General features: G+C 41.9%; 1 protein-coding gene across 1 annotated transcript in view; it reads right to left on the bottom strand.

The window, feature by feature from the left end:
• Vat1l (vesicle amine transport 1 like) overlaps positions 1-15139 on the bottom strand; it is a 168671-nt gene that overhangs the window by 92495 nt on the left and 61037 nt on the right. The window contains exon 4 of the mRNA XM_031341507.1: positions 5240-5382. Coding sequence (XP_031197367.1) covers positions 5240-5382 — 143 coding nt within the window. The remainder of the gene's footprint in view (positions 1-5239; positions 5383-15139) is intronic.

Raw genomic sequence — 15139 nt, 5'->3', positions numbered from 1 at the left:
GGGGGGGGGAGGAATGGAGTCCATAGATTTGGAGGGTAAATCTGGCTCTGAGCTTTAGTCTGAGCATCTATGAAATGGGATGCCTTTTGCACTTGTAAAGGATGCTTGTGAAATGGTCATCTAACTGAAGGAGTCTAAGCATGGCTGCGCTTGTGCCCCTGGCCCTGTCCCAGCTCCCCCAAGATTTGTTCCCACATCTCCAGCTGAAGTGCTTTGTACCCTTCCAGGGTGCCATGGGGATAACTGTGCACAGGACTCAGGCTTCTGACAGTTTGGCCCATTTTCATCTCTTTTTACATACAGATAAGAAAACCAGTGGAAAGATAAAGTCTATGTCAAAGTTGTTTCCCCCTCTTTAGGCTCAGGAGATGGCTCAGCTGTTAAAGTTCATGCCTCACAAGGAGAAGAGTTAGGTCCTCAGAACCCAAATGAAAATACTGGGTGTGGTGTACAAGTTGGTAGTCCCAGTATTTAGAAGGCAGAGAGGGAGGAAGAAGCCTGAGGCTCCCTGACAAGGCAGTCTAGCCACGATGAGCTTCGGACTAATGAGAGACCCAGCCTCAAAGAGGGGTGTCAATATTCTTGAATGCTGTCCCTTAACCTTCACATGCATGTGCATACACATGATCATACCTACACATACAAAACATGCATAGGCATGCATACCACATGCGTTAGAAAAGAACGCATATTTACTTTTCTCTAATTTCTTTCCTGGCTTAGCATAAATTCCAAAGAGGCCCTCCATTTGGTTGGTCTGTGTGAGTTTTCATTGCAGGAAATTTTGTTTTATAATTTTTTTTGTAGTTCACTGTACATAGATTACTCTAACTGTATTTGTAAGGGAGACACCAAAGAGAAATGACTCTGCATAATGCTGTACTACATGTGAGTGACTGGTTTTTTCCCTTTCATTTTACATCCCTGTGCACAGAGAATTTGAATCAAGTTGTGATCACAGTCTTGATGGAATTTGGCATTCTGTTTTCATCCCTTAAATTCTACCACAGGCATTTTTCTCTTTTTGTGACACAGCCTTCATAATTATCATTTTTAGGGGCTGCTTAACACATACATGTGGTGTAGCAAAAATCCCTGTACCTGTACCGTTTGCATTCTGTTGACAGCAGAGGCTGGATCTGACTGCTGCTGTTACAGACAGGCCTATTATAATTCACTGTCAACATATGCTGAGCACCGAGGACCATGCAGACCAGAGCTCCACTGAGCAGCTTTGTGCCTTTGGCTTTGATCTTGTTCTGGATATTTTCCTGAGGATGGGATTTTCTGGGCAGAGGCTATAGTTACCTTCACAGCTCCCTAGCCATTTCCCATATCTCCTGGGTCCCTACTTAAAAATGAGCTGTTGGAAGCCACCTCTGAAGGCAGGTGGTAATGAGGTAGATCCCAGTCACCATTTCCTTCCATTCTCCTAATAATAGAAATCACTGATTCAGGCTCTGAGTGGGGCCACGGCTGGGAGGGGCTGAGATGGAGCAGCTGTGTGGGAAGTGAGGCAGGCAGGAGTTCCCCAGCTGTGAGCTTCCATTTGTGAAGAGCAGTTGTGAGTTGTGGTGTTCTGATCTAATCTTACTGCTCTTCAATAACCACATTTGCCTCCTTTCAGAACCCCAAGTTTCCTTAGCACTGCAGCATGCTGTACTCCCTAAATCTAAAGTGCGTTTCTCCCTGGAACTTCTCATCTTTCAGCTCTGAGTCAAGACTTTTACTTAGGTCAGTGTCATGTCTCACTTCTCCACTAACAATCTAAAGCATATGTCAAAAGTACAAGTCAATGTATTCTTTGAATAGTTTCTTTTTTTTCTTTTCCTTTATTGGGTATTTTCTTTATTTCTAGTTCAAATGTTATCCCCTTTCCAGGTCTCCCCTCTGGAAGCCCCTAACCCATCCTCCTTCCCCTACCTCTATGAGTGTGCTCCCCCACCCTCCGACCCACTCCTGCCTTCCCGCCCTGGCATTTCCCTACACTGGGGCATCAAACCCCCTCAGGCCCAAGGACCGCTCCTTCCACTGATGTCCAACTAGGCCATCCTTGGCCACATATACAGCCAGCGCCTTGGGTCCATCCTCTTTTCTTTCTTCTTCCTTCCTTCTTTTTCTTTCTTTCTTCCCCACTTTTTTATGTTTCCTTTCCCACAACTAGATTCCAAAGTCTAAGTATAGAGCCTTTCTTATTTGTTGTTGCTGGATCTTCCTCTATGGCACAGGTTCAATCTTATCTCAGACCCTAACATATTTATTAACCAGTGGGTAGACGAATGCAAAATTATCAGTTAAGGATGTTAAAGAAAAGATTAGTGAAGTTAATATTCTAGTCCACAGCTTGAGAAACTTGAGTCAAAAGTAGGTGGACTGGGCAAAGAGAGAAGCCTTTGAGAGTATCTGCTATCTCTGTACCTCTGAGAAATGGGGTGGACTTCTAATATTTAACTGTAAATAGAAACTCCCTTTTTGGAACAAAATACTCATGGGAGCAAATATGGAGACAAAGTGTGGAGCAGACTGAAGGAAAGGCCCTCCAGAGACTGCCCCACCTGGGAATGCATCCTATATACAGACACTAAACCCTGACACTATTGTGGATGCCAACAAGTGCTTGCCCTTGGTTCTGTGAAGGATAACATTGATAACATTTGAAATGTAAATTAAGGAAATATCCGATAAAAAATAATAAAAAAAGACAAAAAGAATTTGTTTTTATTTTTAATTATTTTAAAAACAATACTACAATATAATTTCATCATTTCTTTCTCCTTCCAAACCTTCCTCTCTCTCTCTCTCTCTCTCTCTCTATGTATATATATAATATATACATATATATACACACACATTATATATATATACACACACATTATATATATATATATATGTGTGTATATATATATATATATATATATATATATATATATATATATATCCCTCTTTGCTCTCTTTCAAATTTGTGACTTCTTTTTTGATTGATTGCTGTTACATGGAAACATGCAAATAAATACACATATACATTTCGAAATAAATAAAAAGAACCTGCTCAGTCTTAAAAAAAAAAGCTCCCTTTTTACATTCTCCTGGAGATATTGGGACATCTTACATTATATATAACTCGTGTGTATGTGTGTGTGTTCATGCATGAATGTGCTCATGTATGTACATGTAGAAGCCAAAAGCTGGCACTGACTGTCTTCTTCAATCGCTCTCCACCTTATGTTTTAGACAGGCTCTCCTTGTGCAGTCCTGGATAGACTAGTAGAGCTCACTATGTAGACCAGGCTAGCCTTGAATTCACAGAGACTATCTCTGCCTCCCAAGTTCTAAGATTAAAGATGTATACCATCATGCCTGACTTTATCTTAGTTTTTGAAACTGGGTCTCTCATTAAACCTTTAGGTATACTTGGTAAGACTGGCTGGCCATTGAGCCCCAGGGATCCTCCTGTCTCTGCCTACCTAGTCTTGGGATTATAGTTATATGCTACTGTGCCTGGCTCTTTTATATGGGTCTGGGAATTGAACTCAGGGTCCTCACACTTGTATAATAAACACATTAATGAATTAGGCATATCCTTATCCAACAATTCTGAAGCTTTTACTCATTGAAAAATATCCTTTCTAAAAATACTCATCAGAAAAATCTCTTTTCTAAAAATGCTCCACTTTAAAAAAATACAAAAAAAAATCTAAATTTCTGCTTGAACAATCAGTTTTGTCCCTCTTTATCTTAATTTGTGATTTGTTAAAAAAAAAAGTTTCCTTTTCATGGTGCTGGCTGGGTGACTAATTATCTCTAAGCTTTATAATTCAGTGTTAGACTATGAAAAACGAAAAATCACAGTTCCTGGCCACCACTGATTCCTCCAGCAGCTCTCAGAAATGCAGAGACCGAGTTCACCTTGGGCAGCAGCCACGTGAAACACACACAGCACCTACAGATGCTCTATCACCTGGGTCTCCATGTGATCACCTCAAAGACACACATGACCATAATCAATAGCTTATGAATCACAGGTACACTATAATCAGATTATATAGTCAGATAGCCCTGGTCTTACATCCTGTTCAGTTTTGTTGCTATTTTCTTTTCTTTTTTTTCCCCCTCAGAGGAACACACTGTAACTTTATTTTCTCTTTTATCTAGTACATACAATAAATGCTAAAACATGATTAACGTTTAGAGTTGTGTATTCAATACATTCAATAAACAGATAAGCAGTGATATTTGTTGCTATTTTCTTGGTCTTTGAGTCTTTGGACCCATTGCTCAGTGTGCAGGTAGGTACCTCTATCTCTAAAACAGTTTCTTCCAGGTTTCCCTCTTCCTTCAGGTAACTATGGCTTAGGCTCAACTCTTTAGGAAGTCACCCTCTCTACAGTAAAAGCATGGGTTCACAAGCCAGAGGGCCTAGTATGAACCCCACTGGTCACCAGTCCATGAAGGCCAGGTCTGCCTGCTTGTATTATTAGGTGATGGTTTTCAGTTTACTCCCAGTAATGTGTGTCCTGAACATTAGCATAACATTGGGCAGCATATATTTATCTATGCCAGGACTGACCAATAAAAGCCTCCCATGCATGACCTATTGCTATTTTCCCATCTTCTAGGTAGAACCAAAAGATCAGAAGACTCAGGAAGATATTAGAACCAAAATATAAAGAGCTTGGGTACCAGAATCTTCTTAACAGTTGAGCATCTACTTTGAGCTTTCTTTGTGAATGAATGAGCATTAAATTTGCATGTGTCAAGACAATGCACTGGCAGGTAGCAGAACACTAACACATTACTTCTTCAAGTCCCTACAACTGACTTGGGGATATTATCCTTGAGGATAATAACAAGGAGGTTGAGGATACTTGATGAGTTCACACATATGAAGCATTATGCTAAGAGCTAGCATTAAGTCTTCAATATATGTTTACTATCATCACCATCACTAGTCATATTTTAAAGATTTATTTTTATTTTATGTATATGAATGTTTTATCCAAATGTATGTCTGTGCAGTATATAAGTGCAGTGCCCAAGGAGCATCAGATACCCTGGACCTGGAGTTACAGACCTTTGTAAGTGTCCATGAGGTGCTTGGCACTGTTCTTCTGCAAGAACAGCAATGTTCCCAATCACCCTCTCTCCAGATCCACTATTATTCATCTTTTAAATGAATACTAATGACCTTCAAGAGAAGAGCAGAGGGCCAGCCCTGTGCTCTGCACAGCCACCCCCTTACCTCTTAACTTCTTGCACATAGTCAGCATTTCTGTCAAAGAGGTGGGTCACAGAATCTTTGATGGCTTCATGCTTGAAAGTAGAGGCTGTTCCAAAGACTGTCACATTGGGGATGGTAGAACACAGCTGAGCCACAGCTTGACCCTGGAAATGACACACATTGCAATCACATTACACTTGAAGATCACCATTCTGAGAGAAGTGTTACATAACATGGGTCAAGAACATGGCATAAAAACATTTATAGACAACAGTAAATCTTAATTATCTAATAAGCAGTCTTACTGGGCAGAAGTAGAATTTCTCAACATTGGTATAGTTGACATTTTTAAGGTTGGATTTATGTTTTTCAGTTAAGGTTGTAATCTATCAGAATCCTTGGCCTCTACCTTCTTGAGGTAATGAACACCTCCAGATCAACTGTGACATCCAAACATGTGTTCAGACATTGCACCATGTCTCCTGAAGGACAGAAACTTGCCTTGGCTGGCAACAACTTGTGTGTGTGGAAAAGTCAACAGGAGTCAGAGGACCCCAGCTCTAAACTATTATTTAACCATGGTGAGCTAAATCTCAGCAGTGAGGCTAACTGCTCCACAGCAATCATGGAGAACATTTATTTTGCTTCTAAGGAGCAGATTCTGAGCAAACACTTGAATATAAATGTTTTATTTGTAAGATAATCTTAGACACTAACAGGATTAAGACCCAAACAGGGAGTCAGCAAAATAGCACATCCTGTAAGTGCATGGCTTGCAAAACCAAGGACCAGAGTTTAATCCCCAGAATTTACATTCAGAAAAGGGGTGGGGGAGGCAAAGAAGAGAAAGAAAAGCAAAAAGTTGCTCATGGTGGAGCATGCTTGTAATTTTAGTGGTGGGGGAGGTAGAGACAGGAGAATTCATAGGGCTTGCTGGACAGTCATCCTAGTTAACTGAATATGTTCCAGGCTAATGAGAGACACTTTTTGGAAAGAAATGTGGTTAGCAAACAGAGGAACAGCATGTAAGATTGTTGTCAGAACCTTCCACAAAGAACACATATATGCACAGGAGCCTATACACACACGTAAGTATAAACATGCACACACACCCCTTACATATAAAAAGACCCAAAAGAAAATCAGATGATTTAATCCAATGGCTCAGTTCAACAGTATATAGATAGCACTGAAGAGAAATAAAATTTCCCAAAGAAAGAGTTGACTGTCCATATGTTTATCAAATCAGTATCTGCCATGGACACCCAGAGCTCACTCTCTCTTACACCTCTATGATCAAGAGCTCATCCAACCAATTTCCATCTAGTACTGATGGAGAACTGCTTCTGTAGGAGTAACTCTTGACAAATCTGGTGTGTCCTCATGAGTCAAGTATGCACCATGGCAAGACTGAAAAGCACACAGCAAGCCACAACCAGAATGTTGTATGTGGAACAGATATGGCTGGCTGACAGTGTCCCATATAAAGGGGTTAAATGAGGAATTATACCAGTCTGAGGATATACCAGTCTGAGGACCTGAGACAAAATGTGATTCTTACTAGATTCTCAATCTTAATCATTTATCCCCCTTGGGGACTTATTATATCCAGGGCTAAAGACGGCCAGTCAAGTAAAAAGGTCAACATGGGCTTTAAATGGTAAATGGTCTAGGGGAATTACAAATGCAGTTAAGAGGTGGGTGATTTGTGTCTTCTCTACCAATACAGTAAACACTTAAGACATTGAACAAAATTTTGTGAGCATGTGCATCTCAAAACTTTCCAGTAAAACCCAATTTGCTGGTAATTAAGATGCACTTCTCTCTCTCTCTCTCTCTCTCTCTCTGCCTCTCCCTCCCCCTCTCTCTATCTCTCTATCTCTATCTCTATCTCTATCTCTATCTCTATCTATCTTTATCTGCTACCATTGCTCTCCAGCATCCCATTTACAATTTGAAGGAGGGAGATTTTTCTACCAGTCTTCTGGCACAGCTGTTTCTGCCTATCATCTTATGTTCATGTCTTTGTGTTGGTGGGTAATTCGAGTTGGCAGGTCAATTTACAGAAATGTTATCTTACCACCTCTCCCAATTAAAGGCAAGATGGAGAGATTCATAGAATGTCAGAGTTGGAATATCACCCCATGTCTCCTCCCCCAACACTGTCTTACAGATAAGAGAAAGGTCCAGGCTTCTCAGTTTTTCTGAGGCATGGCTGGGACTCAAACCAAAGACTTTCCAACTGCATCCTTTCCATTTTCTATTATTCTAGACTGTCAACTTGTTTTGACATTTTAAGCTAAGCAGCTGTAACTTGCTGCCTAAAATAGATACGGCAGGACCCATGATAGGTCAACATTTCAGAACATGGACATCAACCTAACATTCTACACAGGGCACAGTTCTCTATGCTAAGTATGGCTTTGGTATTTATTTAATGTTTTGTCCCAGATTTCATAGGACAATAAGGGCTCTGTTTTCTAAATGAGCATAAATATCATCAGCGAGTGAATGGAGTGACTCCATCAAGTTCAGTGGTCTCATGTCAGCCTTGGTTACATCTCTGATGTGATGTGGCTTGAGCACACCCTGACAGTGGTGGAAGAGGTTACAATTAACTTTAACATCCCTGCAGCCCCTTCTTCCCTGGCTTTGGGCAGATGTGGCATTTATTCATTTAGTTATTTTCCAGATCCCCATTGTTTTAGTTCAATGCTATTAACATCTGTCTCTATCTGATGGGCTCCCCCGAGACAACACATCGAATTCATCTGACCCAAAACACAATTCATGACCACCTTGAAAATGCACGGATCTTTAAATCAGTTTGCGAGGAACACTGCAAGACTGACATGATACACCTGATGGCTCTCATGATAGACGCTTTTCTTGCACTTTGTAACTCTTTCCAAATCAAGGTGTTGATTCCTCCCTTTGGTTATAAGGGAGATTCTGCTCCAGGCTGCCCTCCTTGGCCTGCAGATGGCTACCCACTGCCTCTTTCTCTGTACTTTGTCTTCCCTCTGTGCTGGTTTCTTGTGTACAAAATTTCTCCTCTTCTGAGGATGCCACTACCTTGGATTAGGGGACTATGGTTGTACATGAGATCTGTTGTTGACTGAAACCAACATATAGGCATGACTCTATATAATGTGACGTTGAGTATTATTGTGTATATAACATATATTACATATATGAAACTACATAGTTAGAATGCTGTATAATTATATATTGATAATAAGTATATTTATATAGTAAGTGTTATATAAATAAACACATTTGCATATAATTAATACATAGTGTAGAACATTTAGGGGCTGGAGAGATGGTTCAGTAGGTAAGACTATGTGTTGACTTCCTCTTCTTGCCTCCTTGGGGATTCTCATGCACATGCATAGACAGACAGATAGACAGACAGACAGACAGACAGACAGAAAGACAGACATACGTACACACACATGCATACACACTTGAGACCAATCTTAAAAACTTAAAAAAGAATATTTAGTTAGCAGTAGACAATCAGGATTCTTTTAATAATATCTGTATACTGTTTAAGTATGAATACGGTATAACATATTACTATGTAAGTGAGAATGGCTGCAAAGCAGACCTTGAGCTGTTTGTAGCCAGTTAGCATCCCATCAACACTCACTGAGATGATTAGAGACCCCCATACACTCCCAACGATTTTCCTAAAAGTAAATACCGCTCTGTGTTCTGTAGTTAAGCATTTCCCTCACAGTTATAGGAAATCTGTCCTCTGTTTTCTCTCGATCCCCAGGTAATGCAAGATCAGCAGCTCATTCATTCTTCCTTTTCCCTAGCTAGCCTAGGCATCACAGGGACTCAATAAACATTTGTGGGAAATGGAATGACTTCTCAATAAAAAGGATTTTGCAATTTACCTGCAGACCCACGGCATTAAATGAACAACACAATCCATGTTCCTGGCAGCAGCAATAAATGGAGTTATGCACATGCCTGTTTTAATTGACTCTCTTTCCCTCTTAGGGACACAACATTCTGCTCCAAGCGCCTCTGTCCTCTAACAATGCAACAGTAATAGCAATTGTGCTTCCTTTTTGTCCCTTCATGAGCCAGGCACTAAAGGCTTTGTTAAATCCTTAAACCTCTCTAAAGCAATTTCTGTTTCCTATTTAAGCCTCAAGATGTGCACTCAGAGTGTTGGGCCTGTGAATAAGAAAGCCACGTGTCCGGACTCTAAGGTCGCCCACTCTTCTGGTAATTTTTCCATCTGTCCATCTGACCATTTAGGCTGATGACCCAGGACCAGACCTTTTAGCAGTTTAAGCTTTTGGCAACACAATAGGATGCTGTTATCTACAGATGTGTTTGACTGCATTCATAATTATCCTCAGACACATGCAGCTCGTGGGTCACCGACACCTAGCTTGGATTCTTGGAGTTACTGGAGTTCTCGGCCTCAATCTCAAAGGTTTCACTGGTCTGCTTTAAGGAGCTGGGTCTCAGGGTATAGAACGGAACAGGTTTCAAGCTTTATTTCTGTTATCCCATTATCACAAGGTTACTGGAGCCTCCCACCACACCCTGAAACAGAGAGAATAGGAACTCTAGAGACAATCATGAAGAAATGTTTCAGGTCTCCAAGACTCTGAATAACAAACACAAAGGCAATGCAAGGCAAGATCCTGCTGGAGAAAAGCCAGGAGAAGTAAGCAAATGGTTAGAGGAGCCATAGGATGAGCCTTTGTCGCGGTCCTTACCAAATGCTGAGTAAGCAACAACCTTTCGATATAGTTTTGGAGATGGGAAGAAGTTCAGTGGAATTCTGAAAAGTGAGCATTGAAGCCATGTATCTGCACAGAAACAGACACACATGAACATGGATACACATTAACTAACCCATCAATCGAGTTTAAAATGGATGGCTTTTAAGGTCATTCCCATTTAAGATTTTTTGTTCACCTCATCCTTCAACTGAACCCCAGAAAGTCTATCTGAAGATGTTTCTTTGAGACAGTGAAAGCCAAACTAGACCTGAGGGCACAAGCCTTTCATCCCAGCTACCTGAGATGTGGGGGCAAGGAGACTGCAAGTTCAAGGCTCACCTGGGATATCAAATGAGTTCAAGGCCAAGCATGCTGGTGGCCTTGAGACTAGTCCCTGAAACCACTGAAAAGTAAAGCAAAAGGAGAAAATGGGAAAGGAAGTTTCTATCAGTGTCATAACCACTTCTGAGTTCACTTCAAAAATAGACTTCTGCTTAGCTCCTCTAAAGGTTGTTTTCACTTTTAAACAGCTTATGGAAACCACAGGCCATTAATGTGGTCAGAGAATGGGAAAATAAACTTAGCATAATGAACCTGGCATGCACTGAGAAAATGCGTAGAGGAAATGAAGAGGAAATATTTATTCCAAAGAATTGTAGGCTGGTGTTTTCTGCTTTCGTCAATGCACAGAGGCGCTGACTTGCAAAAGGTACTCTGTACTATATTACAAAGCCTGGGCCTCTGGACATTCACACTATCCTTAAGCCTTTCTTGTATGACAATATAATCTCTCATGTTAGGAACTTCACAGTTGACGTCCTTTGCCTGCTCAACAATTCAGTCCATTCTATTCTGGGAAGAACATGATATTCAAATCCCACCTTAGGGACTGCTCTCTGTGACCCACCACTAAAAGCGGCAAGGCAGATTCTATGAGCATGCCCACTGTTCCCTAACAATTCAGCAGTGTTCCTTTGGTGTGTTGTTGCAAAGCTGTTGGCCTAAACATGATATTAATTATAACAGGCAGAGGCTGAGAATTTCAATGCCAAGTGGTATGTGGCCAAGGTAAAGGAGAGAGGGAAATGTCAAGAATGTGAGACAATGCTTTTTTAACCACTCAGGATATGAATTTGGATCTATGGTGCAATGATGTTCTTGGAGTGTATCAGCCATTATCATCTTCATCAGAGCAGCTGTGGCTAAAATAGACCATCAGGATTGGGCCTGATCATGTTCCTTCGTAGAAGAAGGGGTCCTGGACACTTGTTAGATGCTCATTTGATAGTCCAGCCACTCCCTTCCGCACCCCATTGCCATGTAATTCTTACCTGGATGTATGAGGTATTGTTAACTGGCAAAGAATATAGAAGTTGGGAGGCTAATTAGAGGCGGTGGGGGCTCCATTTGCACTGTATCTTAGTTTGAGTCACTGCTGCTATAATGAAACACAATGACCAAGAGCAAGTTGGGAGGGTGGAAAGGTTTAATTTGGATTATGCTTCCACGCCCATAAATCCATCACTGAAAGAAGTCAGGGCAGGAACTCAAACAGTGGACATCTGGAAACAGGAGCTGATGTAGAGACCATGCAGAGGAGACCCTTACTGGCTTGCTCCCCAATGTCTTTCTCAGCTTGCTTTCTTATAGAACCCAGGACCACCTGCCCACTCATAAAGGTCTGGGCCCTCTCCCATTAATCACTAATTAAGAAAATGCCCTACAGGCTTGCCAATAGCCCTACCTTTTTCTTTATTTACATTTTAAATGTTATCCCCTTTCCCCGTTTCTCTCCCTCTAGGAAACATCCTATCACATCCTCCCTCCCACTGCTTCTATGAGGGTGTTCCTCCACTCACCCACCCACTCCCACCTCCCCATCCTTGATTCACCTACACTGGAGCATCTTTGGAGCCTTCATAGGATCAAAGACCTCTCCTCCCATTGATGCATGACTAGGCCATCCTCAACTACATATGCAGCTGGAGCCATGTGTACTCCTTTGTTGATGGCTTAGTCCCTGGGAGTTCTGGGGGGTCTGGCTGGTTGATATTGTTGTTCTTCCTATGGAATTGCAAACCCCTTCAGCTCCTTCAGTCCTTTCTCTAACTCCTTTATTGGGGACTCCATCCTCAGTCCAATGGTTGGCTGCAAACATCCGCCTCTGCATTTGTAAGGCTCTGGCAGGGCTTCTCAGGAGACAGCCATCTCAGGCTCCTTTCAGCCTGCACTTCTTGCAGATACCCCTATCTTATACAAGCTCTTTCTCAATTGAGGTTCTCTCCTCTCTGATAACTTCACCTTGCAGCAAGTTGATATAAACTAGCAGCAACAGAGCTATGGGGGAAGCCATCACCCAGCCTAAAGTGGGGCTTTCCAGTAGTGTTTCAGAACCATTGGTGATGCTGTTGAGCAAGCCAGATAAACTCATTGGCTCAACTAAGGGAGATTTGAGTGTGTCAGCTGGTCCCTATTTGGGTGAGTAGATGTTTGTTTACACTTTCTAGAAGCTTACACATCAGGGTTTCCTTTTTAGTAGTAGCAGTTTAGTAGTTTGTGTGCTTTAGTAGTAGACACATTGTTTTTTTGTTTTGTTTTGTTTTTGTTTTTTGTTTTTTTGGGTTTTTTTGCAGAGGCTTGGTAGATGTTGTTAGCCTTTCACCCTTTCTCTTGAGTACTAGTTATATGAATGAGTGAGTACAAGTTATATGAATGAATACATCTCAAAACTAGTACCACCCACTCTCTTCTTTAGAGACCTCTAGAAATGCAGATGCACAGGCTCCATGTAGACCCTTGGTAGGAGAACTGTCCAGATGGGGACTTGCAGTCTGAGTTTAATAAGTCTTCTTGAGGAATCAGATGCGTGGGGGTGAGGGTGGGGCTCTGAAGAGATGGCTCAGAGGTTAAAAGCACTGACTGCTCTTCTAGAGGTGCTAAGTTCAATTCCCAGCAACCACATGGTGGCTCGCAACCATCTGAAATGGGATCTGATGCTCTCTCTTAGATTTGTCTGAAGATAGCTACAGTATATTCATAGAGAATAACGAAATAAATATTTAAAAAACGATGAACAGAACTCTGGATGCAGGTAGTCCTAAGCAGGTGACCACTACTCCATGGGCTGTAGGTAAGAAGTCCACCCAACAGACCTGGATGGCAGGATTCTATTCAAAACCCAAACAGAACCTGGTTCTTAGTGTATCCTTTCTAAGTTCCTGGGGGATTCTGACGTGCAGCGGTGCTGAGATCCACTGCTTCATGATGGTGTCCTGCCTCTCATGTATTCTGTCATGGCCCTGTCACACTCCATTTCCTCTTTGCCTAAGTGAGGTTGACATCACAGCCACGCACAGGCCCAGTGTGTGGGATCCTGTCAATCAAGACAAACCGATGTAGGCTTCTGTGACTCAGACAAAGAAAGAGGAAATAAGTCCTTAACACTAAGATCTGGGCCTGAAGTTCTTAACCCTTTGGAAGTACCCCACCTCTGAGCCACCCAGGTTGGAGCCACGGAAGCTGTACACTGAGTTTCCCAAGAGGTCTGACTCATCAGTCAATTGTAAATGTAATTGTCCTGTAGCTATTTTCTCTGAATGGAAATACTCCCTCCTGAAAAGAGGCCTTGCAAGCCACAGGAAGGGGAATGGAGTAAGTATACACTTTTCTTCAGGTCTCAGAGCTACAGCCACAAGCACGATCTGAATCACCTTTGTCAACTTTGGTCAACTTTGTCTGCCCAGGCTGCTATGGGATAGCAGTGGGTTTGTGAGCTACAGTAGACTACAATGGTTGGAGAGGGGGTGGGGCAGGAGAGGGGTAAGAAGGAGAGGAGGGGAGAGAGAGAGGAAAGAGAGAGAAAAGAAGAGAGGAGAGACTCTTAACAGGCTAGTCATTTTTCATCAAGCATTGTGATGGATGCTTGCTGCCATCTCATACTTCTGAACCCGTCCTTGGTCCCCACCATGAACATAGGCTCAGAGAAGACAAGGGCACAGGGCCTCAAGATTGTTCTGCCATGACCGGAAGCAGGTTTAGAAGTGTAACTGGAAGTGATGGCATTTATTCTATGCCCCTGTAGTGCCAAGGGCAAACTCTTGGTTCTTTGCTATTGATCTTTCAATGAAAACAAAAAGGAGACAATGCAGAGGTAGGCGGCGTGGCAAGGTGAAGCTCTTACTCTTAGGACAGAAAAGGTCCAGGGGGGAGGAGACAGGAGAGGTAAAAAGGAAGATACCTATGATCAAACTGCCATATATACCTGTATGGATATATCAACACAAAATCCACTGATTTGTACAGTGAACGCATACTTATAATTATAATAGGGGCTACTGTGGCCCAGTTGCTAGAGTAATTCCCTAGCATGGATGAAAGCTTGACTACAATCCCCAATACTGCTTAAAACTAGAATTAAAGCCCAAGCCTTTAATTCTATCACTCAAAAGGTTGAGGAAGCAAAATCAGAAGTTCAGGACTATTCTTAGCTCGATAGCTAGCTTCAGCCCAGTCTGGGCTATATAACGACTCTGTATCCAAAAAGATGATAAGGGCTGGATGTGTTGATGCACGCCTTTCATTCCTACACTTGGAAGTCAGAGGCAGGCAAGTCTCTGTGAGCTTATAGGCCAGTCTGGTCTACATAGCAAAGTTCAGGTCAGCCAGGGCTACATAGTGAGACTTTCTCCAAAAAATATATTAAGATAAATTTTGAAAAAGAAGGAAGGGAGAAGAGGGTCATACATCACTACTCTTAGCTTTTGACAGTTGATAGCTTCTTGGGGTGGGAGAGTCAGGATGTTTTCTTTGTAAGTATGATACCTGGTAGGTTGACCACACTCCAGTGGAAAGCCCCACATCTGAGAGTAAATGGGCAACATACTCAGACTCAGTGAGCTAAATTAAAAATTAAAAAAATAAAGAGGAAACAACATTGGGAGTGGGGAGAGTTGGAGGGTGGATCTGCAAGGAGTTGGGGGAGGATTACAAGCTGAATATGATCAAAATACATTGTATGTATGCATGCATGAAATTCTCAGAATGGATGAAAATATTGTAATATATATATATATATATTTAAAGATGAAGCTTCTGGCTCCAATTCCTGTATCCTTTCTGGACTCTCACTCCCTAGCTGACTCCTGAACTCTAACTGCTTGGTTAAATA

This window comes from Mastomys coucha, unplaced genomic scaffold (genome assembly GCF_008632895.1).
Source record: "Mastomys coucha isolate ucsf_1 unplaced genomic scaffold, UCSF_Mcou_1 pScaffold22, whole genome shotgun sequence".
NCBI classification, from domain to species: Eukaryota; Metazoa; Chordata; class Mammalia; order Rodentia; family Muridae; genus Mastomys; species Mastomys coucha.
Note: the sequence above shows the minus strand (reverse complement) of the source record. Positions and strands in the feature narration are given on the sequence as shown.